At 40.1% G+C, this 25,749-nt stretch overlaps 1 protein-coding gene across 1 annotated transcript in view; it reads right to left on the reverse strand.

Moving 5' to 3' along the window:
- Positions 1 to 7,932: 7,932 nt before the first annotated feature.
- Positions 7,933 to 25,749, reverse strand: part of LOC126482200 (uncharacterized) — a 69,314-nt gene continuing 51,497 nt past the window's right edge. The window contains exon 3 of the mRNA XM_050106178.1: positions 7,933 to 7,944. Within this exon, the coding sequence (XP_049962135.1) occupies positions 7,933 to 7,944 (12 nt within the window). The remainder of the gene's footprint in view (positions 7,945 to 25,749) is intronic.

A 25,749-nucleotide genomic window follows, 5' to 3' on the forward strand; every position in this document is an offset into this window, starting at 1 on the left:
TGGAAGCGATCTGTGTGAATTTGACGTAAGAGACACTGGTCAGGAAACGACTCCTGTCGGTAGTGATGAACGAAAGTCGTTCTGACACAACTGACAGTCTAATACATGTATTGGTACCGTTGTTGCTAAGAATGTACTATACAAAACTTTCAGAGATAGTGGTGTGGACCGAAAGAAGAAAAAAATAACTGGTAAATATGAGCTGGAAAATGCATACCGTAAGATTTATGAGCACTTGCTCACATTTGATGCTGTGAAACACATACTTCCTACTGCAAGCTCTTTGGTTTTCATATTTTTTCAGGAGGCAGCATGGATCAAACCAAGAAAAAGTGTGTTGTAATTAAGGGCTCTAAAATGCACACCTCAGTAGCAATGAGCACTTGCTCAGTAGGAAAAGTATGTTTCATAGCATCGAAGATGAGTAGGTGCTCATAGGTCTTAATGTATTCATTTCACAGTTCATGTTTCTTGACAATTATTTCTTATTTCGGTCCATACTACCACCCCTGGAAGTTACCTACCCCGTAATCCTAGCAAAAACAATACCGGTGTGCGTATTCCACTGTAATACACATCAAAACCATTTCCTCGGTTATCTTTCGATTGGTCGTTTTATTTTTCCATCATCCTCAAAAGTTTGTAACATCATCACGGGATCAACTTGCACAGAGTTTATCATTGTCGTCCTAGTCATGAGACAAGGATCCACTGCTGTCGACAGAGACTTAGATGGGGAGGGCAGCCATAAGATTTGCACAACTAGTTTGAAGTTCCAACACAGCGCGTTTCAGCGTTTCTCTTACCTGTGCCAGAAGTATGTAAATCATAATTGTTTACAAAAGTTTGCTACTTCCACAATCAATATTCCTTTTCCGACAATAACAAGTCCATCTTGAAGAAGTATTAACTCGAAATAGAGGTAACTGTGTACTCTACCGGGGTCGCATTTACCGTTTCCTTCGCTGCAAAAATCGTACGTAAACGGTCTCGTCTTCTGTAGTAGGTAATGTCGTGCATCAGTCAAACTTCGTGTAACCGTACAAAGCCAGTATAAATCGGAAACTGAACAAATATGGCACTTTCGCTTAACAAATTTGTTAGTCAATATGGCGCATGCTCGATTTTCTTCTGTAAGCCTTTCACACAGCAAACACGTGACAACAGACGAATGTGACTTTGCCAGTAAAGCAGAATACTGGAAATATTATTTTCAGTATTCACTGAAAATGTTTGAGTATTTCACGAAACACTAACTGCGTGGTAAGTGCGGCATGTTCCTAACTTGTGGGTCCGGGTCCGATTCCCAATCGAGTAGAAGAGATTCTCCGCCGGGGACGGGTAGTTGTGTTGTCCTACGAAAGACCGGAAGACTACGTAGGGAATTAGCGACGGCAAATGCCCCTGATGTAACAGACAGATTTCAGCCATTGGAAATGGAGATCGCAGCCCTAAAGGAAGAAAATCAAAATTTACGCACTGAAATGAGGCCAACACCACTGACCTTCGCTGTAGTCACGGCAAGTTGTCCTGTCAAAAATCCGAAAACCAGGGTTGAAGAACAAATTGAATTGGCAAAAAATAAATAGGTATTTGCCCTCTTTTTTAAATCACAGAACAACCGGGACGCTAAAGCCATAAGGGAAACCTTAACAAAAGCAATAAACTTTGGACTTGATACAATAAAACTTAAAGCAATAAGGAAAAGAGCAAACGCAGTGGTTCTAGGAACTGAGACACAAGCAGAAAAGAGGAAGTTATTGAAAAAATATCATACTTAAAGGACATTCGATGCGAAGAACCCAGAAAACTAAGTCCACTGCTGCCAGTACACAGCGTTCCAACAACACTCACAGAACATGACTTTCTGAGGAACTGATTGACCACATCACCTAAGAGGAGTTTCAAAAAGAACTCAAAATACGATTCAAAACTGGTCCGAAAGGGAAAAGAATGGTAAATAATATACTAGAGGTGACGCCTAGGGTCAGATTGCTATTATTACAGAGGGATAGTGCGTACATGCAATTTGAATGTTTACGGATTAGGGACAATGTGTCAGAACAAAAGTGCCTCAATTGTTCGGAGTTTTGCCATTCGCCGTAGAGATGACACAGGGAAGCTGTCTGTGGGAAATGTGCGAAAACCTGTCATAGAAAATTCGACTGTCATGAAGAAATATTGAATTTAATTGATGAAAGGAGAAAATATAAAAACGCGGTAAATGAAGCAGGCAAAAAGGAATACAAACGTCTCAGAAATAAGATCGACAGAAAGTGCAAAATGGCTAAGCAGGGATGGCTAGAACATAAATGTAAGGATGTAGACGCTTATCTCACTAGGGGTCAGATAGGTACTGCCTACAGGAAAATTAAAGAGACCTTTGGAGAAAAGAGAACCACTTGCATGAATATCAAGAGCTCAGTTGGAAACCCAGTTCTAAGCAAAGAAGGGAAAGCAGAAAGGTGGAAGGAGAATATCGAGGGTCCATATAAGGGCGATGTACTTGAGGACAATATTATGGAAATGGAAGAGGATGTAGATGAAGATGAGAAGGGAGTTTGACAGAGCACTGAAAGACCTAAGTCGAAACAAGGCCCCGGGAGTAGACAACATTCCATTAGAACTACTGACGCTCTTAAGAGATCCAGTCCTGACAAAACTCTACCATCTGGTGAGCAAGATGTATGAGACAGGTGAAATACCCTCAGACTTCAAGAAGAATATACGAGGGTTATTCCAAAAGTAAGGTCCGATTCGCCGTAACTATTGAAATTTGGCGCCAATGACAAAACACGCATGCGCGCCGACTCCCGGCAAGCCTTGCGCGTCAAACGCCGCCATTCGCTTTGTTACTGTTGCTGAGTGTAGTTCACAGTGTCACTTTACAATGTTTAAGACAATTGATCAGCCCGCCGATTGTGAAGTAAGGGCAGTGATACGGTTTTTGTCTGCAAGAAACAATTCAGCGGCGGAAATCCATCGGCAGATTACTGAAGTGTACGGTACTAACATAATGAGCGACAGTAAAGTGCGCAAGTGGGTGCGAGCTTTTAATGAAGGACGGTATAATGTGCACGATGAACCACGGTGTGGCCGACCATCAGTGATTTCAGACGATTTGGTCAATGCGGTTGACAAAAAAATTCGTGAAGATCGCCGATTCACTATTACAGACGTAGACATGCATTTTCCGAATGTGAGTAGAACAACTTTGTACAGAATTGTGTGCCCGTTGGGTTCCCAGGCTGCTTACTGAGCCCCAAAGAATGAAAAGAATGGCTTTTGCTCTTGATTTTTTGGAGCGATATCATAAGGAAGGTGACAGTCTTTTAGACAATGTTGTCACAGGGGATGAGACATGGGTTTCTCACATCACTCCAGAGTCTAAACGTCAGTCAATGCAATGGCGTCACACGTCATCGCCAGTCAAGGTCAAGGCAAAGCAGACAATCTCAACACGTAAGGTTATGGCGACTGTGTTCTGGGATAGACGTGGAGTATTGTTAGTCGACTTTATGGAGAGAGGAACAACGATTAATAAAGCCGCCTACTGCGCTACCCTGACTAAACTTCGACGTGCAATCCAGAATAAGTGACGTGGTCTTTTGTCGTCTGGAATCTTGTTGTTGCATGACAATGCCAGACCCCACACTGCAAATGAAACGCAAGCTCTGATCAAGAAATTTGGATGGGAACAGATGGACCATCCTCCTTACAGTCCGGACCTGGCGCCAAGTGATTTCCACCTGTTCCGTTACTTAAAGGAGTTTCTCGGCGGCAAGCGCTTCGACACAGATGATGAAGTGAAAGAAGCAGTTAAGGACTGGTTATCGTCACAGGCGGCCGATTTCTATAACATGGGCATTCAAAAGCTTGTTGAACGATGTGACAAATGTTTAAATAAGTATGGAAGTTATGTAGAAAAATAGATAAAGATGTAAGGAATGTAAATAAAACAATTGTTTTGAAAAAACATTTTAGTTTTGATTTTTTTTTATAACTGGACCTTACTTTTGGAATAACCCTCGTAATAATTCCAATCCCAAAGATAGCAGGTGTTGACAGATGTGAAAGTTACAGAACTATCAGTTTAATAAGTCACAGCAGCAAAATACTAACGCGAATTCTTTACAGACGAATGGAAAAACTGGTAGAAGCCGACCTCGGCGAAGATCAGTTTGGATTCCGCAGAAATGTTGGAACACGTGAGACAATACTGACCCTACGACTTATCTTAGAAAATAGATTAAGGAAAGGCAAACCTACATTTCTAGCATTTGTAGGCTCAGAGAAAGCTTTTGACAATGTTGACTGGAATACTCTCTTTCAAATTCTAAAGGTGGCAGGGGCAAAATACAGGGAGCGAAAGGCTATTTACAATTTGTACAGAAACCAGATGGCAGTTGTAAGAGTCGAGGAGCATGAAAGGGAAGCAGCGGTTGGAAAGGGAGTGATACAGGGTTGTAGCCTGTCCCCAATGTTATTCAATCTGTATATTGAGCAAGCAGTAAAGGAAACAAAAGGAAAATTCGAAGTAGGTATTGAAGTCCATGGAGAAGAAATAAAAACGTTGAGGTTCACCGATGACATTGTAATTCTGTCAGAGACAGCAAAGGACTTGGAAGTGCAGTTGAAAGGAATGGACAGTGTCTTGAAAGGAGGATATAAGATGAACATCAACAAAAGCAAAACGAGGATAATGGAATGTAGTCGAATTAAGTCGGGTGATGCTGAGGGAATTAGATTAGGAAATGAGGCACTTAAAGTAGTAAACGAGTTTTGCTATTTGAGGAGCAAAATAACTGATGATGGTCGAAGTAGAGAGGATATAAAATTTAGACTGGCGATGGCAAGGAAAGCGTTTCTGAAGAAGAGAAATTCGTTAACATCGAGTATAGGTTTAATTGTCAGGAAGTCGTTTCTGAAAGTATTTGTATGGAGTGTAGCCATGTATGGAAGTGAAACGTGGACGATAAATAGTTTGGACAAGAATAGAATAGAAGCTTTCGAAATGTGGTGCTACAGAAGAATGCTGAAGATTAGGTGGGTAGATCACATAACTAATGAGGAGGTATTGAACAGAATTGGGAGAAGAGGAGTTTGTGGAACAACTTGACAAGAAGAAGGGACCGGTTGGTAGGACATGTTCTAAGGCATCAAGCGATCACAAATTTAGCGTTGGAGGGCAGCGTGGAGGGTAAAAATCGTAGAGGGAGACCAAGAGATGAATACACTAAGCAGATTCAGAAGTATGTAGTTTGCAGTAGGTACTAGGAGATGAAGAAGCTTGCACAGGATAGAGTAGCATGGAGAGCTGCAATAAACCAGTCTCAGGACTGAAGACAACAACTACAACAACAACAACAACAACATCAACTATGGAAATATACAGACGTCCTCCCAACGAGATACGGATATGAACACCATCATCCCACCTCGCAGACGAAAACGCAAATCACCAACATTAGAAACAAGAGAGTGGCGACGTGTAGTGGCCTGTAGGCAACAACTTGTGCTGCTGCTGACCACAAACTCTCCAATGGACATGAATCTACAGTTGCAACATTGTAAAAGAAAAGTATTTTAACCTAACAGCTAACATCGACGATGGGTGTTTCTAAGTCCAAAAGGCGACCTTTGTTACAGTAGAAGAACTGGAAGAGTAAGCCCTGAGTAAAGAAGGCTTTAAAAACAATACACTGCAGACGATAGGAGTACATATAAATGGCGACAGACATCCGAGGTACTGTCGTGCTCATCAAGAACAGTCATTAAACACAGCACACCACACTGAACAGAAGTAAATAACATTAACAACAGACGTCCGAGACACGGTCAAGTCCATCCAGAACAGTATGATGACACAGGCATAACACCAGTACATCTGGACACACCGACACAACTTCTTCCCTTTCCCGAGGATTGGTTACCATATAATGAAACAAAAACGTCAGAAAGATATGAATATGACACATCAAAATGTAAACCATACATCCAAAATGTTCAAATGTGTGTGAATTCCTATGGGACCAAACTGCTGAGGTCATCGGTCCCTGGATTTTCACACTACTTAAACTAATTTACCCTAAGATCAACACGCACACCCATGCCCGAGGGAGCACTCGAAGCTCCGGTGGGAGGGGCCGCGCGGTTCATGATATGGCGCCTCTAACCGCTCGGCCACTCCACGTGGCCATACATGCAAACTGTACGCTTCGTTTACGGTGGCAATACGCAGTAAAGGACAACTCAGGTTCAAGAAATAGTTATCAGTGAGAAATAAACGCAAACAGAAAACTTCACACAACAGAAAGTGATCACACACCATACCGATATTAATAAACAACGTGAACACACTACAAGCTCACAATGGAAAGTCTCAACAATCATCAACTGACGTGATATCAAATCACCCAAAACCGGAAACTACATGTAGAGATAAATAAACACCACGACCCAGTATACCAAACAGCGTCACAACGCCTCGAGGTAAGAATCAAAATAGACTACGATGACATCCAAGAGAAATCGGGAATAAGACGACTGGAAAAGTTTTTCGAACTGTGCTAAGACTGGCAACATAACTGAATCATCCACTGGTGAGACTATATGCTACCCCACGACTAAACAACCTGAAACAATTATTCTATTAACCGAAAACCTGCCAACAGATTAACTCGAACTCTGGAATCTTTTACGTAAATCATCTGAACGAATATATGAAGACCTTAACGTTGACAATGTCTACGAGGACCTGTTAAGGGGCCGGCCGCGGTGGCCGTGCGGTTCTGGGCACTTCAGGCCGGAACCGCGTGACTGCTACGGTCGCAGGTTCGAATCCAGCCTCGGGCATGGGTGTGTGTGATGTCCTTAGGTTAGTTATGTTTAAGTAGTTCTAAGTTCCAGGGGACTGATGACCACAGAAGTTAAGTCCCATAGTGCTCAGAACCATTTGAACCATTTGAACCTGTTAAGGGGGCATGGACGCGTGTCCCACGATTACACCCAGAGCTGGCCGAAGTTCTTTGTTTTTACAAAATTTTCATTGTCAAAGTCTTGCAGCTAAACTGTGTGGGTAGCACATCTCGGATTTCTTTTATGAGCGTAAGATGGTATCATAAAAGCAAAGACGTACATGACATAATTTATTATTAAAAAACCATCCATAAAATTCTTGAAAATGGCTTAAGGCCGAACTTGCACAATCGTACACGATATAAGCGAACGGCAGCCGAAGGCATCAAGAAGTCTTTCAAAAAATCTTCTTCTTTCATTACATCAGGAGTGACTACCTCGAAGTTTTACCGAACCTTCGCATCTGATGCAACTGGCTATGACATTTTAAGTCAACTCCCAGTCTCCATTGTTTCCTTAAGTTCGGAAACATATTACAAGCTAAATAATTAATATATTAAATTTTGTATTACCACTGTCAAGAGGAAATATATGACAGGTATAGCGATACAAGTAGACGGTATAAAGGTAAAAACTGTTACATCATATCTAATTCAAATTGCCATCTCTTGATTCATTCGTTAAATACACTTTTAATTTTGATTTAAAATACATCCACAACCAATTATGAATCTTATTTATCATTATCTAAGTTAGCAACAAGTATAAACAAAATTGTGTATATAAATTTGTACGTATTCTATAAATTTTTTATTTGTTATTTTTTGTTTTACTTTATCCTTTTCGAAAATTTTCAACAAAAAATTTAATACTTATAAGACTGAATTCGTTTGATATAACATTTAAAATCACACAATACAATATATAAAAACAGGCAGGAGGTCTTTATTCGACCAATAGAAAAAAATATATGTCCTTGTTCTCGTGTGGTCATAACTGAGACGGAAGTCACCTACATAGTGTCACATGACAAGTGTAAGCCTGTGTAACTTCGTATCCGGGGACAGCTTGTCCCTAATCCGTGTTCTGGAAAAAAAAGATAAAGTTCATAGTAACAAGTGCATAGCCTGAGGTATGACTGACTGCAGAAACCGAGCAGCTGCAGTGATCCTACGTTTCTGTCAATCAGAAGTACCATACTACAGGTATTCTAATATTTTCACTTCCGAGTGGGTGTGGTACTCTGGTCGATAGTTTTCCTTCCTCCACTCCCAGACTCCCACACTTAACCTGCAAGAAAGTTAGTCAGTTTCAAATTCCGTGGGTAATTTTGTACGATGAATCGTAATGATTTGGAACATTCACATCGCAGATTAATTTATAAACGTGACGTGCCTACATACCGCACGTTTATATTTATTGTTCCGTGCCTCAGCCTGCAAAAATGGAACTCTTATACGATTGATTGGTTGTCCAATTACGACTCTCTTTCGGTCCCTTTTTCTCAAGAATCATTAGATGTATCAAGTTCAAATTTGTGTCAGGTATTAAGGTCTATGGCCCTTTGCAGTGTAAACATTTTAAGCTTCTGAGTCAATTCAATCAAAATATGCGGCTATTTATGTCACATATTTTGTATCCAGTACACCCGCGGTCTGCGGTAGCGTCTTTGATAAGTAATCAAAACGTCGATTCCCAGTTCGAACCCAGCCACAGATTAAAATCATTAGCAGAGGCAGCCGAAGAGTTCCCGCATGGAAAATCACCCCTCATTCAGCCAACGACCTTGTCAAACAGGGCGGAGTAGCGGACAAAGGTTCAGAACACTCTTTCGGCATTGGGGTGGGAAACTTCCCCAAAGGCGGAACATTCAGAATAATCAACGGCATGTGCATGCAGAATGCAATGGAAACCACCGCATTAGAGACACATAGTGGGTATCCACCAGGACCTGTGGTCTGTAATTGAAAAGTGTCATGACCATAGCTCCATTGTAAAAGATCCCGGACTAAAGCGCCATTCAGATCTCAGGGATGGAAGGTGACCATGAGGAAAAGACTGAATACAAAACGAAAAGATAAAGTTCGACGAGACGGGGCGCAGAATGTCAGAAGTTTTCAGTAGTAGGTACGTTAGAGATTCTGAAAAGGAAAATGGTAAGGCTCCGTCTAAATAGATTGGGCGGCAGTGAAGTGGAATGAAAGAAGACAAGAATTTCTGGTCAGGTGAGGATAGAGTATTATCAGCAGCAGGAGAAAATGGTATAAAAGCAGTAGGATTCTTTATGAATAGGAAGGCGGGACAACTGTTCAGTGAAAGCATCGTTCTCATCAGAGTCCACAGCAAACCAACACCGACAACGGTACTTCAGGTATACATGCCGACGTCGCAAGCCGAAGATGAAGCGACAGGGAAAGCATACAAGGATACTGAACGAGTAATTCAGTACGCAAAGGGAGATGAAAATCTAATAGTCACTGGGGACTCAAATGCGGTTGTAGGGGAAGGAGTAGAAGAAAGTGTTACAGCACAGTATGGGCATGGTACTAGGAGTGAGAGAGTAGAAAGATTAATTGCGTTCTGCAATAAATGTCAGCTAGTAATGGAGAACGTTCTGTTCAAGAATAGCAAAATGAGAAGGTATTCTTGGAAAAGGTCGGGAGGTACAGAAAGATTTCAGTTAGATTACATCGTGGTCAGACAAAGATTCAGAAATCAGATACTGAGCTGTAAGACGTACGCAGCAGCAGATACAGACCCATATCACAATTTAGTAGTGATGGAGAGCAGGCTGTAGTTTAAGAGCCTAGCCAGCAAGAACCAATGCCAAAAGAAGTGGGATACAGAAGTACTACGGAATGAAGAATTCGCTTGAAGTTCTATGAAGCAGTAGTTACTACGATAAGGAATAGCTCAGTAGGCAGTTCAGTTGAAGAGGAATGGTCACCTCTGAAAAGGGCAATCACAGGAGTTGGAAGGAATACCGTCAGTACAAAGAAGGTAACGCTGCTAACGTAAGAAATATTTCAGTTGATCGATGGAAGGAGAAATTACAAAAACGTTTAAGGAAATTCAGTAACACACAAGTACAAGTCACTCAGGAATGAAACAAATAGGAACTGCAGGGAAACTACGACGAAATGTCTCCATGAAAAATATAAAAAAAATCGAAAACGAAATGTTAGTCATAAGGATCGGCTCAGCATGTGAGAAAGTCAAAACAACCTTCACTGAAGCAATGTCGGTAACATCAAGAGTGGAATGGTAATTCCATTGTTAATTGCACAGGAAATAGCAAACAGATTGAAAGAATACATTGAAGGCTTCTATAACGGGGAAGATTTGTCTGATAATGTGACAGAAGAAGAAACAGGAGCCGATATAGAAGAGATAGGGGACCAAATATTACAATCAGAATCTAAAGAGCTATGGAAGACTTAAAATCAAATAAAGCAGATAACATTCCATCACAATTTCTAAAACCAATGGGGGAAGTGGCAACATAACGACTACTCACCTTGCCGTGTAGAATGTATCAGTCTTTCGATATACCGTCTGACTTTCGTAAAAACATCATCCACACAATTCCGAAGATTGAAAGGACCGACAAATGCCGAAAATCAGGTTCACATCTTGTGAACCTAAGTTGATGGCCAATATAATACACAGAAGAATGGAAAAGATAATTGTGGTCGTGTTAGATGACGATCAGTTTGGCTTTTGGAAAGGTAAAGGCAAGAGAGAGGCAGTACTAATATTGAAGCCGATAGTGGAAGCAAGGCTAAAGAAAAATCAGTAAACGTTCATATGACTTGTCGACTTGGACAAAGCGTTCAACAATACCAAATGGTGCAAGACGTTCCAAATGCTGAGAAAAAATAGTTATAAGCTATAGGGAAAGAAGGCTAATATACAACTTGTACAAGAACCAAGGGGGAATACTAAGAAGTATGAGTTGGAGTCCATCGCCCCAGCTTGTTCAATCTATAAATCGAAGAAGCAATGAAGGAAATAAAAGAATGGGTTAAGGGAGGAATTAAAATTCAAGGTGAAAGGATATCAGTGATAAGATTCGCTGATGACATTGCTTTCCCTCACCGTAGAAGGCAAAGTCAAAATTCCAGAATTCGCATCAACAACAGCTACCACAGCGAGTAACTTCGAAGTAGTTATCTTCGGTGTAGTGTAGCAACTTAAAACACTTCATAAAAGCAAGTCTTCTGGTCCAGCCTCTACACCAACTAGGTTCCTTTCAGAGCATGCTGATGTAATAGCTTCAAACTTATCGATCATACAGAACCGCTCGCTCGACCAAAGATCCGTATCCAGAGACTGGAAAGTTGCACTGATCAGTAGTAGAAGTAATTCACTAACTTACAGACCCATATCATTAACATCCATAGGCAGCACGACTTTCGAATATATCATCTGTTCGAACATTATGAATTACCTCGAAGAGAAAGGTCTATTGACACACAGTTAACACGGATTTTAGCAAAATGTTTGTTGTGCAGCACAACTATCTCTTTACACACACGAAGCATGAGTGCTACTGACAAGAGATTTCAAATTGATTCCGTAATTCCCGATTTCCAGAAGGCTTTTGGCACTGTACCAAGCAAGAGGCTTCTCGTGAAGTTGCGTGCATAAGGACTATCGTCCCAGCTATGTGACTGGATTCGTGATTTCCTGTCATAATGGTCACAGTTCGTAGTAATTGACTGAAAGGCAATCTGAGCAGCCGCCTTAGGTTGTTTCCAGACGATGCTGCCGTTTATTGTCTAACAAAGTCATCAGAAGATCAAAACAAATTGCACAACGATTTAGATAAGCTATCTGAATGTTGCAAAAATTCTCAATTGATCGTAAATATTGAAAAGTGTAAGATCATTCACATGAGTGCTGAAAGGAATCTGTTAATCTTAGGTTACACAATAAACCACTCAAATCTAAAGGCGTAAATTCAACTAAATAGCTAGGTGTATACTATACAAGTGGAGACGTAGAGTCATAAGCAGATTTACCAAAGTCTTTATTAGCAATTTCAAACATATGATAAGTGCGAAACGAAATTATATCTCTAACATTAAAACTTTCTAGTCCATGTACACTTGGAACTCCGCTACCACCTCTTACTATGGCAACTGTCAACCATCCATTCCCATGAGAGAAGGTATAGTTTATATCCAAACTAAAATTAAGAGTCCAATTGCGGATAATTTAAATTCGAAAGAAGACATAGGAAATGTTGTGTGGAAGGCAAACTGAAGACTACTTTTTATTGGGAGAACACTTCGGAAATGAAACATTCTACTAAAGAGACTGCCAAGACTACGTTTCTGCGTCCTCTTTTGGAGTAGTTCCGTGTAGTATGTGGTCCTTACAAGATAGGATTAACGGAGTACATCGAGAAAGTTCAAAGAAGTGGAGCACATTTTGTATTACCGCGAAATAAAACAGGGAGTGTCACTGACATGATACAGGATTTGAGACGGACATCATTAAAACAATGGCATTTTTTATTGCGGCGGGGTCTTCTCACGAAATTTAAATCACTAATTTTCTCCTGCAAATACGAAAATATTTTGTTGACGGCGACCTACATAAGGAGGTAAATAATTAAATAAGGGAAATCAGAGTTCGCAAGAAAATGTATAGGTGTTCGTTTTTTCCGCGTGTTGTTCGAGACTGGAATAATAGAGAATTATTATGAAGATGGTTCAATGAAAGCTCTGCCAGGCACTTAAATGTGATTTGCAGAGCATCCACGTAGATGTAGATAATCAGTGAAAGCGAAGAAGAATTTCAGGATCTGCTGAATGGAAAGAACAGTCAAATGAGTATAGATATGGTCGGAGTGTAAATTAAAAAATGACGAAAGTAATGAGTAGTAGCAGAAATGAGAACTGTGAGAAACTGAATATCATGATTGATGTACACGAAGTAGAGCAAGGTAAGGAAATCTACTACCTAAGCAGTAAAATACCCCATGAGGGTAGGAGCAAGGATGACGTAAAAACAGGCTACCAAAGGCATAAAAGGCGTTACTAGGCAAGAAAAGTCACTAGTATCAAACACAATCCTTAAATTGAGGAAGACGTTTCCGAGAACGCACGTTTGGAGAACAGCATTGTATGATAGGAAACATGGGAAAATCGGGAAAGAAGATAGTCTAAGCATTTGAGAAGGGGTGCCGCAAAAGAATCTTGAAAATTAGGTGGACTGATAAGGTAAGAAATGAGGAGGTACTCCACAGAATGGAAGAGGAAGGAATATCTGGAAAACACTGACAATAAATAGGGACAAGACTGTAGGACATCATTAAAACATCGGGGAATAACTTCCATGGGACTAGAGGGAGCTGTAGCGGATAAAAATTGTAAAGGAAGACAGAGATTGCAATACATCCAGCAAATAACTGAGGATGTTGGTTGCAAGTGCTAGTTTGAGATGAAGAGGTTGGCACAGGAGAGGAATTCGTGGCTGGGCGCATCAAACGAGTCAGAAGACTGATGTCTAAATCGTTGACCTAGAATGACAAAATTTGGGAAGAGGCAAGGATTCACAGTACTTTCGAAGGAAAAAATCAGAATTTTTTTAAATTTGTAGTTAAGCAATACGAAAAATACTTTTATCCTTTTTTCATCCGCCTGTTTGTCCGCCTATGTAGACCACTTTTTCTCTGGAACAGGTTGTCGTATTAAATTGGAATTTTCTGACACAAACTAAGGTCGATGGTTCCTCGGCGGAGTAAAACTTTTAAGCTTCAAAGTCGATTCTGTCAGAAGGTACGGCCATTTCTGTCACATACTTTTATACTCGAACATTCACTCGTCAAAACCTATACAGTATTTCCCGTTGACCTAGAATCACGAATTTTGTGAAGAAGTAAGGTTACCCGCTACAAGTACAAGAAAAAATTGAAAATTGTTAATTCGTAGTTATACAACACGAAAATTATATACATTTGTATATTTTTTGCCAGTTTTCATCCTTCTATCTCTCTGTCTGTTCGCCTATTAATACGCGTTTCTCTGGTACAATTTGGAGTATCAACATCAAATTTATGGCACATATTAAGGTCTAAACTAAGGTATACGGTCCGTTACTTGTGTAAACTTTTAAGCTTCTAAGTCAATTCAGTCAAAAGGTACAACTCCCTCATCAAAAACCATAAGGCACTCCCACTGACTTAGAATCATTAAATTTGACAAGAAGCGAGAACAGTAGAAGAAGAACAGTAGACAAGTAGAGGGAAGTACCCAAATTTATTAACTTTTAATCACACGAAAAAATATTTCATTTTTCATTAGTTATCCAACTTCAAACCTCAAATTAAAACACTCTCTAAAGTCTCGGAGTCCCTGGGACAGATATCTCGCCAGTATAAACGTCGATAACAGGCTAGCATCGTCAATATGCTCGATTCCCAGAATGGAGAAACTGTCTGTATGCATAATTAGATTTGTACGGAACCCTCAGTGGTCAAGTCCGACCCCAACCTAACCAGTTTTTTAGTTTTTAAATTTACGGTTGTCAGTTAGTAAGAAACTCTTCCACGGAGTAGAAGGAGTTGTCAAGGAAAAAGTTTTTCAATTTGTTTTCAAATTTACTTTGCTTTCTGTCAGACATTTTATATCACCAGGAAAGTGATCAAAACTACCGTTTGCATTATTGTGCAAACCTTTTTGTACTAAGGACAACCTTGACGTAGGGTAATGGATGTTATTCTTTTTCTGGGAAGTATGTACCTTTTGAACTGTAGTCGATTGTTTACAGAGAATTCCATGACTGAATAAATATACTGCGTAGCAGTAGTCAGAATGTCCAAATTCTTAGACAGGTGTTGCAAGACGATCGTGGTTGAGCATCACATATTTTTCTTACAGCACGTTTTCGAGTAATGAAGACTTTCTCTCCCAAAGATTTTTTACCCCTGAACATTAATCCATATTACAGAACTGAATGAAAATACGCTAACTAAGTCAATTTATCTCCCTCAAAGATTTGCAACGATTCTAAGTGCCAATGTGGCTTAAATAAGTTGTTTTTGGTCATCCAAAATGTGCTTTTTCCATTTTAAAAGTCTCATCGATTTGGACACCTAAGAATTTTGAATTTTCCACCATACTCATTATTTCGCCACTGTGTGTTGCACTTATCATTGGTGTTATGCAGAACTGAATATGTTGCGTCTTTTTTAAATTGAGGGTGAGACCACTCGCAGAAAACCTGTCAATGAGACTTTTAAGAACATTGTTTACCTCGTCTTCTCTTTCTGTATGTATGCATGGAGTGACTACATATTACCGTCAGCTGCAGAGAAGAAATAATTCTGCTTGTTATATATTAGATGGAAGACCTTTCACATAAATGACCAATAATATTGGATCTAAGATTACGCCTTGGTAAACTCCATACATGATTTTTCCCGGGACTGTATTGGCTGAATTGCTAAGAAAAACTTCTGCATTTTTTGTTAGACATGGCATTATCCATTCGTAGATTATACCATCAATCCCATAAAACTTCAATTTATCTAGGACAATGCCGTGATTCACACAGTCAAATTGATTACATAGATAGCAGGAAATACGAACCGCTGTTATTTCATTATTTAATGCTTATAAAATCTGATGAGTCAACATGTAAATGGCATTCTCAAAAGACAATCTAATCTGAATCCCAAACTGTTATCTGCTGAGGACTTTATTATTGTGAAGGTGAGATTCTATTCTAGAATATATCATCTTCTCAAAGTTTTTGAGAAATTATGACACTTATCACTTTTTTTAAAGGGGGTTAAAAATGACATATTTGGGTCTCTCTAGAAAAATGCCTTGAGTTAGTGATGCATTACACATTTCATATATGACCGTGCTTATTATATGGGAACAAAGATTTAGTACTCTGTTGGAAACACTATCAAAAATATATTATCTTTTATTTTTGAGGCAACGTATAATTTTCTTAATTTCATAAGGAAGAGTTGGTGGTATATTCATATGACTAGATTTTATTAGAGTTACTTTTTCAGCATGCTTTTTCAATTTTCTTCTTGAGTCTTTTGTTGCGATATTTTCTACAATATTTAAGAAATGTGCAAATAATAACACGAATTTATCATGGAATAGAATAAATTTTGTGTTAGCATTTGGTGTTATCCTGTTCTGTGGCTGTTTGTCCTGCCTCTCCTTCCTGTACAGCTTTACTCTTAAGTCTGTTGCTGGAATTACTGACTTATGTACATGTTCCTTCGGTTTTTAATGACCTTTCTTAGTAATTTTAAAAAATTTTTGCAATGTGCAGCTATTGCAGGACCTCTGCTTGTACTTGCCTGCAGATACATTTCCCTTTTCATTTCACGAGATACTTTAATCCCTGTAGTGATCCATGGTTTCTTACGTGGCTGTTATTGTACTTTCGGATTAATTTGTGCGGCCGACTGTTTTCAAATAATTACACGAATTTATCACGGAACAGATTAAATTATGTGTTAACATTTGGTTGATTATTAATTTCGTAGCAGGTTTTCTCTTGTAAAGCATTCTTAAAAACATTTATCATCAAGTCATTAATTATTGTGATTTGCACTGAGGAGTATCCATATCTCAAGCACTATGTTATTTATCCTAGCTAACTGTGCATCATGACCAGAGAGAGCATTTGTTACTCGGTAAAAGTTATTTTCTTGCTTTGATCTTCAACTAAGAAAACATGAACAGTTACGGTACTACTGTCTTTGTTCACCCATGTTGGAAAGTTAATTATTGACATTAAATTGTAGGATTCAGAAAACATTTCCAGATTATTTTTTGCTGCCGGAATTCCTTAGAAACTCTGCACTGCAGCTACCACAGACTATCAACCGCTTCCTGTTGTCTGACAAACAGAACAGCAAGGAATCCAGATTTCTCGTAAACATTTCAACATTTCCCAGTAGCATTCTGTATGCAATTGAATGTGAACTATTTTTCAATATTAGTTCACAAGCACACACATCTGCATGCTGATCGCTACAAAATCTACGTGACTCAGTAGTTTTCAACAAGTGTTCTACCCTAATATATGTAACAACTCATATTTTATGATATCACGGGCGCTGATAACCGCGCAGTTGAGCGCCCCCAAACCAAACATCATCATCATCATCATCATCTTTACGATATTAGTTTCAGATCAGAGCATACTCCACTACAGAGTGAAAATTCAGTCCGGAAACAATCCCCTCAGCCCGTGACTAAGCCATGTGTCTGCAATAACCTTGGTTCCAGGAGCGTTACTCCCTCAAGATAAGCAAAGAGAACTCCTTTGACATTTGGAAGGTAGCAGATGAGATACTGGCAGAAGCAAATCTGTGAGGGGGATCATGTGCAGTAGCTCAGTCGGCGGATTGAAAGTCAAAAGTCCTAGATTCGAGTCCCGTTGCGGCACACAATTTTAATCTGCTAGGAAGTTTCCTTTTTATATTTGCTCCTTCACTAAGGAAACATAGTGCATACTGAAATGCGTTGTTTATGATAGGGTTTGTTGCAATAAAAGTGTCAGAAAATGTAACATCGACGGATAAAACTGTTACAGTTTACAACTGCTCTACAGGGTTCTTCCTACAAGCAGTTTATCCGCTTTCATCTTTGTTGAAAGGCACCTCTCAGCGTGACGTAATCCCTATAACTTCAGTACAGCAACTATTTGCTTTAGAAGAAAACGTTTAACATTACAAAGATCCTACATCGGTCCTACGAAATGGATTTATCACACCCAAAAAAATACTGTAAAATGCTACTGGTCATACAGTCCTGAGTCTCAGTCCACAAATAAAGACCAAGACTGTTTTCTGCACCACTGTACACTTACGGAAAACAAAACGTGACAGCGACACTGCGTCTGAAAGATGAAGCCTATTCAAATTTCGCCCTAGATGCTAGTAGCTCTACTATGAGGATGCAAATCCCGTTTGCTTTATACAGGGTCCGGGCCAAATATCAAACAAAAAAACTGCAAAGAACGAAACCCGTCTAGCTTGAAAGGGGAAACCAGATGGCGCTATGGTTGGACCGCTAGATGGCGCTGCCATAGGTCAAACAGATATCAACTGCGTCTTTTAAAAATAGGAATCACCATTTTTTATTACATATTCGTGTAGTACGTAAAGAAATGTAAATGTGCGGAACTGAGTCGAACGCCTTTCGAAAGTCGAGAAATATAGCATCAACCTGGGAGCCGGTATCTAGAGCCTGTTGTATATCATGCACAAAGAGGGCCAGCTGTGTCTCGCATGACCGCTGTTTCCTAAAACCGTGCTGGTTTCTGCAGATGAGCTGCTCATTCAGAGTCTAGAAAGGTCATTATGTCTGAACACAAAATATGTTCCATGATTCTGCAACATATCGATGTCAGTGAAATTAGCCGGTAATAATGTGCATCCGATTTTGTAACCTTTTTATAGATTGCTATGACCTGGTGGAATTTTCCCTCTGTTCCAGTGATCTCTGATAGATGATGGATAAGAATGGTGCTATATCTGTAGCATAGTCAACGTATTATCTTACGGGGATACTGTCTGGGCCAGATGCCTTCCTGGCGTCGTAGGATCTTACCTGATTTACAATCCCAGATACACGAAACACTACATCAGCCATTCTTGCGTTTGCTCAATAGTTCAAAGGGGGAATGGTGCTGCAGTCCTCTACCGTAAACGAGTTTTTGAAAGCTAGGATTAGAATTTCGGCGTTCCGTTTATCATCATCCGTTACATTACCCGTACTGTCAGCAAGAGAAAGTATTGAATTACTTGTAGCGTTCATAGATTTTACGTAAGACCAAAATTTTTCGGGGCTATATTTAGAATTTGCGGATAAAATATTACTTTCAAATTCGTTAAAAGAATCTCTCACTGACATTTTGACAGCTGCTTTCATTTCACATAATTTCTGTTTGTCAACGGGGCAGTGACTATGTCTAAAACAACTGTGCAAAATTCTGTGCTTTTTCAGCAACTTCCTAAGAAGTTTTTTGTACCAAGGTGGATCCTTTTCCTCCCTTGTATTTTTGCTAGGTACATACTTCTCTAGCATGTGGTGTACAATACCTTTAAATTCCAACCAAAGATGCTCAATATCTTTGTGCCCCGCGGTGAATGCTTGGAGCTGACTATGAAGATATTCATTAATGACACTTTTATTTGCTTTCCCAAACAAGAAAACTCTATTTTTTATTTTTTTTATTTTTTATTTATTTTTGTACAACTTCCACTGGCATAGAAGCCACAACGACATTATGGTCGCTAATACCTGCTTCTACATTAACTTCCTCAAAAAGATCAGGTCTCTTTGTCGAAAAGATATCTAATATGCTCCCATCTCGAGTTGGTTTTCTAACCAGTTGCTCAAGGTTGTATGCTGAGAACGCTCCTAGAATAACATCACACGAGTCTTTGCTTCTGCTCCCTGTGATAAACGTGTAATTTTCCCTGTCAGAGGATGCCAGAGTAAAGTCTCCACCTATAACTAACGGATAATTTGGATATTTATTTCCTATGTACTGAAGACTTTCCCTGAAACGTTCTGCGGCGTTTGTTGCGGATGCTAGTGGTCTATAAAAACATCCTAATACAATGGCCAATCCTTGTCTGATTGACAGCTTTATCCAGACTAAACGCAGTTGACATCGATACTGGGTCGGACTGTGAAATAAACAGCTTTTAACTGCAATGAACACACCACCTCCCACAACATCAGTCCCATCCTTCCTAAACACTGTCCAATCCGACTTCAAAAGTACACTACTATTTATGTCTGGTTTCAGTCAGCTTTCAGTACCTAATACAATATTTGCATTGCTACTGTTTATTTGGGAGAGTAGGTCGGGGTCTTGCTACAGACATTTCGACAATTTACTAACATGAGATTTAGAATATTCAGATCCCTTAGAATGACCTGTTTAGGCGAACGAACAATTATTACAGTTGGCACGCTCACATTAGTGTCATGATCTGGTAATATTTCAGGCCAACAGTTTGTTTCCCGTGGGGAGGCACCCAATCAAAAAATAAATGTGCACGCCACAAGTACTGTGCTACCCATGTAGCTGCTTCCTGTGTGTAGTGCACCACTGATCTATCGAGGGGCGTCCTGCAACCTTCCACCTCATTACGTAGGTCGACGAATCTACAAGTTCCGATTAATCAGTATGGACAGGGGTTATACTTAACAACCGGAGTTAATTAATAATTGGTTCCTTTTGCTGACACCCTCCACCACCCCGGACTTTACAGTTGCTCAGTTGCTGAAAAATTAAAAAACTTGAGTCTCATTTCAGATACCTACCCCACTGGTGCAATTATAATTGGTGGTGACTTCATTCTACCCTCGACATGTTGGAAAAATAGATGTGTTTCGTAGGAATGTACTGAATGCTCTCTCCGGAAGTTAACATGAACAATTAGTTCAAGTGTAAATGGTTGCGAAAACACACTTGAGTCATCTTAGGAACAAACAGTCCTAAGCGAATAGGTAGCATCATGACGGATAGATGGATTACTGATCACGAAGTCGTTGTAGCAAGACTCAATACCGTGACGTCCAAATCAACCAAAAACAAACACAAAATATATCTGCTTAAAAAAGCAGACAAAAATTCGCTTGACGCTTTCGTAAGAGACAGTCTCCACTCCTTCCAAACTGACAACATAGACGTAGCGTAGGTGTGGTTTAGGTTCAAAGACGTAGTATCGATGGCAGTTGAGAGATATATTCCAAACACATTAAAAAGAAAAGGTGCTCAGAACTCTACTATTACAGCAACGAAAAAAACATGCCAGGTTTAAAAGAACTCAAAAGCCCCAAGATTGATGAAGTTTGCAGAAGCCCGTAATTTAGCTCGAACGTCAGTGCAAGATGATTTTAATGGTTTCCGCAAGGAAACTCTGTCTCGCAACCTGGCATAAAATCGAAAGAGATTCTGGTTGTATGTAAAGTACACCAGTGGTAAGACACTAGCAGTATCTTCACTACGCGACAGCAATGGTAATGTTACTGATAACAGTGCCACTAAAGCAGTGATACTAAACACGGTTCACCGGAACAGCCTCCAAAAAAAAAAAAATCGAAGTAAATATTCGAGAACTGTAATCAAGAACAATTGCGTACATGAGTAACTTAGACATGGATAGCTGCGGCGTAGCGAAGCAGCTTAAATCACGTAATAAAGGCAAGGTCTAGGGTGCAGATTAGATACCAGTTAAGGTACTTTCACAGTATGCTGAACAATAGCTCCTTCTTTATCAATCACATACAACCGCTCGCTCATCGAAATATCCGTACCTAAAAACTGTCCAGTTGCGCAGGCCACACCAATACTCAAGGAAGGATATGAGAGTTATTCGCTGACTTACAGACCCGTATCACTAACGTCGATTTGCAATAGCCTTTTGGAACTAACACTCTGCTTTAACATTATGAATTACCGACAGGAAAAAATTCATTGACGAACAGCCAACACGGGTGAGGAAAATATCGTTCCCACGAAACACAACTAGTTCTTTATTCTCACGATTTACTATAAACCTGAGCAGTTCTCGTAGACTGTTTGCAGATGAGACTGTTATTTATCATCTAGAAATGTTATCATAAGAACGAGAACATACGTGCATGATGCGACAAGTGACAATTGTCTGTGAATAAGGAAAATGTGAGGTCATTCGCAAGAATACAAAAAGAATTCTGTTACGTTTTGATTGCACGATAGATCACACAAATCTAAAGGCAGATCACTTCGGCACCACCACTGGTCTTCTCATCGTGGAAATGAGCTCCGGGGAATCAAACCGCTTGCAGTGGCTTGGCCGACCTCCTCTAGGCCCTTTCTCCGCGAGGTTACGCCAACACTTTGTGCTCATTGTCCTCAATCTTTGACAGTTCGCCATTTCCTGACAGAATGCCCTTAACTTAACGACTAACGTTCTCATTTATGTTTTCCGTCCGAGTCATCGGCCGTTTTGCGAACGACACGCTGGCTGTTGACCACGTTTTACTTTTTATCCGCCCTAGCAATTTGGCGAACAGCGTCTAATCTTTAGTTCAGAACCTCCATTGTCTCTATGGCGGACTTTATAGACCATACTCCAAGTCCCTGATTTTAGATGTCTTTCCTTCCGTCAACTGGGTTTAACGTGTAGTTGTTTTCCACTCCTTATTCGTCCTCATTGTCTACGGTTCTGACATGGGTGCGTGTGACTTTTGCGCCCTAAAACAAAACAAAACAAACTACCAATAATCTAACTTGACACACAGACATACATAATGTACAGGGGAAGTGAAGCAATGATTGCGATTTTATTGGCGGGACTTTTAGAAAATGCAAAAGGTCTGCCAATGAGACAGCATCATATGTAATGTATGGGGGGAGTGAAGCCATGACTGCGATTTATTGGCAGGACTTTTAGAAAATGCAACAGGTCTGCAAATGAGACAGCGCTACACTACGCTTTCCCGTCCCCTTCTGCATTATTGCTGGGCAGTATGGGATCCGAATTGGGTAGGACTGACGGGGAGAACATCGAAAAAGTTCAAAGAAGGGCAGCTCGTTTTCTAATATCGATGTGTGTGTGTGTGGGGGGGGGGGGGGGGCAGGGGGGAATGCCACAAATATGATACGCGAATTAGTATGGCAATAATTAATTCAAAGGCGTATTTTTGTCCTGGTAGAACAGTCTCGTGAAATCGGAATCACAAATTTTTTCCTTCAAATGTGAATGTAATTTGTTGGTGCCCCACTACATAGGGATAAATTATCATCATAATCAAACAAAAGGGATCAGAACTCGCACTTGTGCTGTTCGAGAGTGGAATGGTAGAAAAACAACTTCAAAGTGCGATGAACCATCTGCCAGGAACGTACTTGTGAATCTCAGCGTAACCATGTAGATATATGTGGTGTGCGTACTGTAAGACCTTTGGTACACACACCATCAGATTATTTGACTTGTCGCTCTAACGAAGTAGACGAGTGTCAGCAATATGTCTCGTGGTCTTATCGTGGCGTGTCTATCTTCTGCCGTTAGGTGAGACGATAGAAATGCCACTTGCACGCTTAGAGTAGCCGATTGACGGTGACCAACTTTAAACAGAACTTGATTAATTTTCACACACATTTATTAAAATAATAACAATCATAAACCTTACTTTACTTGATTCTGGATGCTATTTACAATTGACAATCTGACATTCCTTTGGTCTTGGTACGTTAATCTTATTCTCGCATATCCCTGATACTTGACAAAGTGTCTATACATTTATCTTCATGGCTATGTACAGGAATATGGTAATCTTATTAGGCGCAGACTGAAACTTGACTACAGACTAATGCAGACTAATGCAGACTAGTACAGATTGGTGCAGACAAATGCAGACTGACTAATCGGAGGTCTGTACACTCATTATAATACCTCGAGCGTTGAGGTATCACTGCGCGAGTATGATCCGAGAGGAGAAAAGATTCTACCTTAGCAGCAATCTCATTGGCTGCGAGACATATTAATACGCGGATCGGCGGAAGCAGAATTTGGTCCGTCTCTAAGACAGCGCCATCTCGTAGTGCGGAGACGGACGAGCGCTGCGCCTGCGCTGTTGTGCTTAGTGGGGCGCGCTCTAGTGGGAAAGTTGTGTACGCGCTGACTACGCGGAACTATGTACGCAACAATATAGCTGTAGCTTCATGCTGCATATGAATCCAACGTTAGCAAAATGAATGAAACACCTTGATTTCAAATAACTGTTTCCTAAGATCTGGAACTGTTCTTTACTGAGATGAATTTCTGTGGTTCGCATGAATTCGTGAATTTTTACTCCACTTCCATAGATACAGAAGGACACACATTTATTTTACAATGGTGTTTCCACTGACAAGACATTTTGTACCGAATTTCGTCACAGTTCACTTTGTCTGAGGATAATTTGAACTATTCGCCATTACAGACAGGTCTATAAAAGAACATCTGTGGCATAAATACAACGCTTCATAGGTTTTCATAACTTTGATAAATTATAAACACGATGAATCATGTCTAAATATTAGGCGATATCCCAGTTGTAACCCTATTTTTTATCTGTCAACACTGTTCATGTAGAAGCATGAAAACACAAGTTGAGTTGATGATAACGTAGCAACATCCATTTTTAATCCGAATCGGCCGGCCGGGGTGGCCGAGCGGTTCTAGGCGCTAAGGTCTGAAACCGCTTGACCGCTACGGTCGCAGGTTCGAATCCTGCCTTGGGCATGGATGTGTGTGATGTCCTTAGGTTAGGTTTAAGTAGTTCTAAGTTCTAGGGGACTGATAACCTTAGAAGTTAAGTCCCATAGTGCTCAGAGCCATTTGAACCATTTAATCCGAATCGCCTTATTCTTCCTCATATTTATCGTAAGACAGCTGTGAAAAAATCGTGAAAGCAGCCGGAAAAGAAGCTAAACATTTCATAATGACCATGTCTGGTTCTTAACAATAGTACCTCACAATGTACGTGATGTGTCGAGGGAGAAATATTCTGTGATAATATTCGGTGATTACAGAATGGCCGGCCGCTGTGGCCGAGCGGTTCTACGCACTTCAGTCCGGAATCGCACTGCTGCTACGCTCGCGGGTTCGAATCCTGCCTCGTGCATGGATGTATATGATGTCCTTAGGTTAGTTAGGTTTAAGTAGTTCTAAATCTAGGGGACTGACGACCTCAGATGTTGAGTCCCATAGTGCTCAGAGCCATTTGAACCATTTCAATAAGTGAAGCTGACAGAAACTCTTCATGTCTGAGATGGCATTTCGACTTAACAGATGGTTGCAGGGCGACAGTTGTCACAGTTGGTAAATAGACTTAACTTACATGTACTGCATGTTTTAACAGTCAATATTATAAAACTAAATATCAAAACATGCAGAGCTACAAATGGTCCATTTTTCGAGACAGAGAAACACTCTCACCACACAATTATCCCTTGACTGTCCCATTGCAGTTTCTTTCTTACATTCACTTCAAATAAAACTGAAAATTAGTTCTGTAGGTATATGCTGAAAAGAAACATTACTCAGATATATATATATATATATATATATATATATATATATATATATATATATATATAATGATATACGCTTACATTATTAGAATCTGACAATGTCAGCTTGCAGGTTCCATATAGCCTACATCCAATAATCTCCTTGAGAGATGATTTAAGGTCGTCTTTATGTATCTGCAGCCAACAATGTCTCGTGTCTTTTCTTATTCCTGTCCCTTTCGTGTATCAGACACACCTATCCAGAAGAGCTAATTGTACTATAACCGTTATTGGGAATCTCTTGCAACATATGCACCATTGCTGGTGAAGTATTTGAATATTAACAGATTTGCAGTCCTTTCTACTGCAGACAGTCAAGTTTTTCTATTTTAGAGCTAAATGAGTACAAACCTGGAATGTTAATATCCTCTCATAACTATTTCATAATATCTCTTTATCCATAGTCAGCATTTCGTCGCGTTGCATTGAAAATAGTAAATGCAGCACGATGATTTTGTCGTTGCTTGTACTGACGTTCCGGTATCAGTGAGGCAGGATGGGAGACTGATAACGTGGCGGTATATCTCCGCATTCGCGTCCTGCGTTTTTTAAGAGCTGCAAGTATTGCAGCAAGTTCCGCTTACGTCGTTCGCAGCTCCTAAAGCAGTTTGTACTGTCCAGCCAACAACGTTTAGTATTCTGAGCATTTCTTGCAGATCTATTTAATTTCTCTCCGGATTTATCTTCGTATAGGGTGTTATCTCACCAGAAAGTGACGTATCACAACCGTCGTATGTCAAAGAAATTGTTGAGTAATTCAGCCAAGTAGAAATCCAGCAGCTA

The sequence above is a fragment of the Schistocerca serialis genome, chromosome 5, assembly GCF_023864345.2.
Source record: "Schistocerca serialis cubense isolate TAMUIC-IGC-003099 chromosome 5, iqSchSeri2.2, whole genome shotgun sequence".
NCBI lineage: Eukaryota > Metazoa > Arthropoda > Insecta > Orthoptera > Acrididae > Schistocerca > Schistocerca serialis.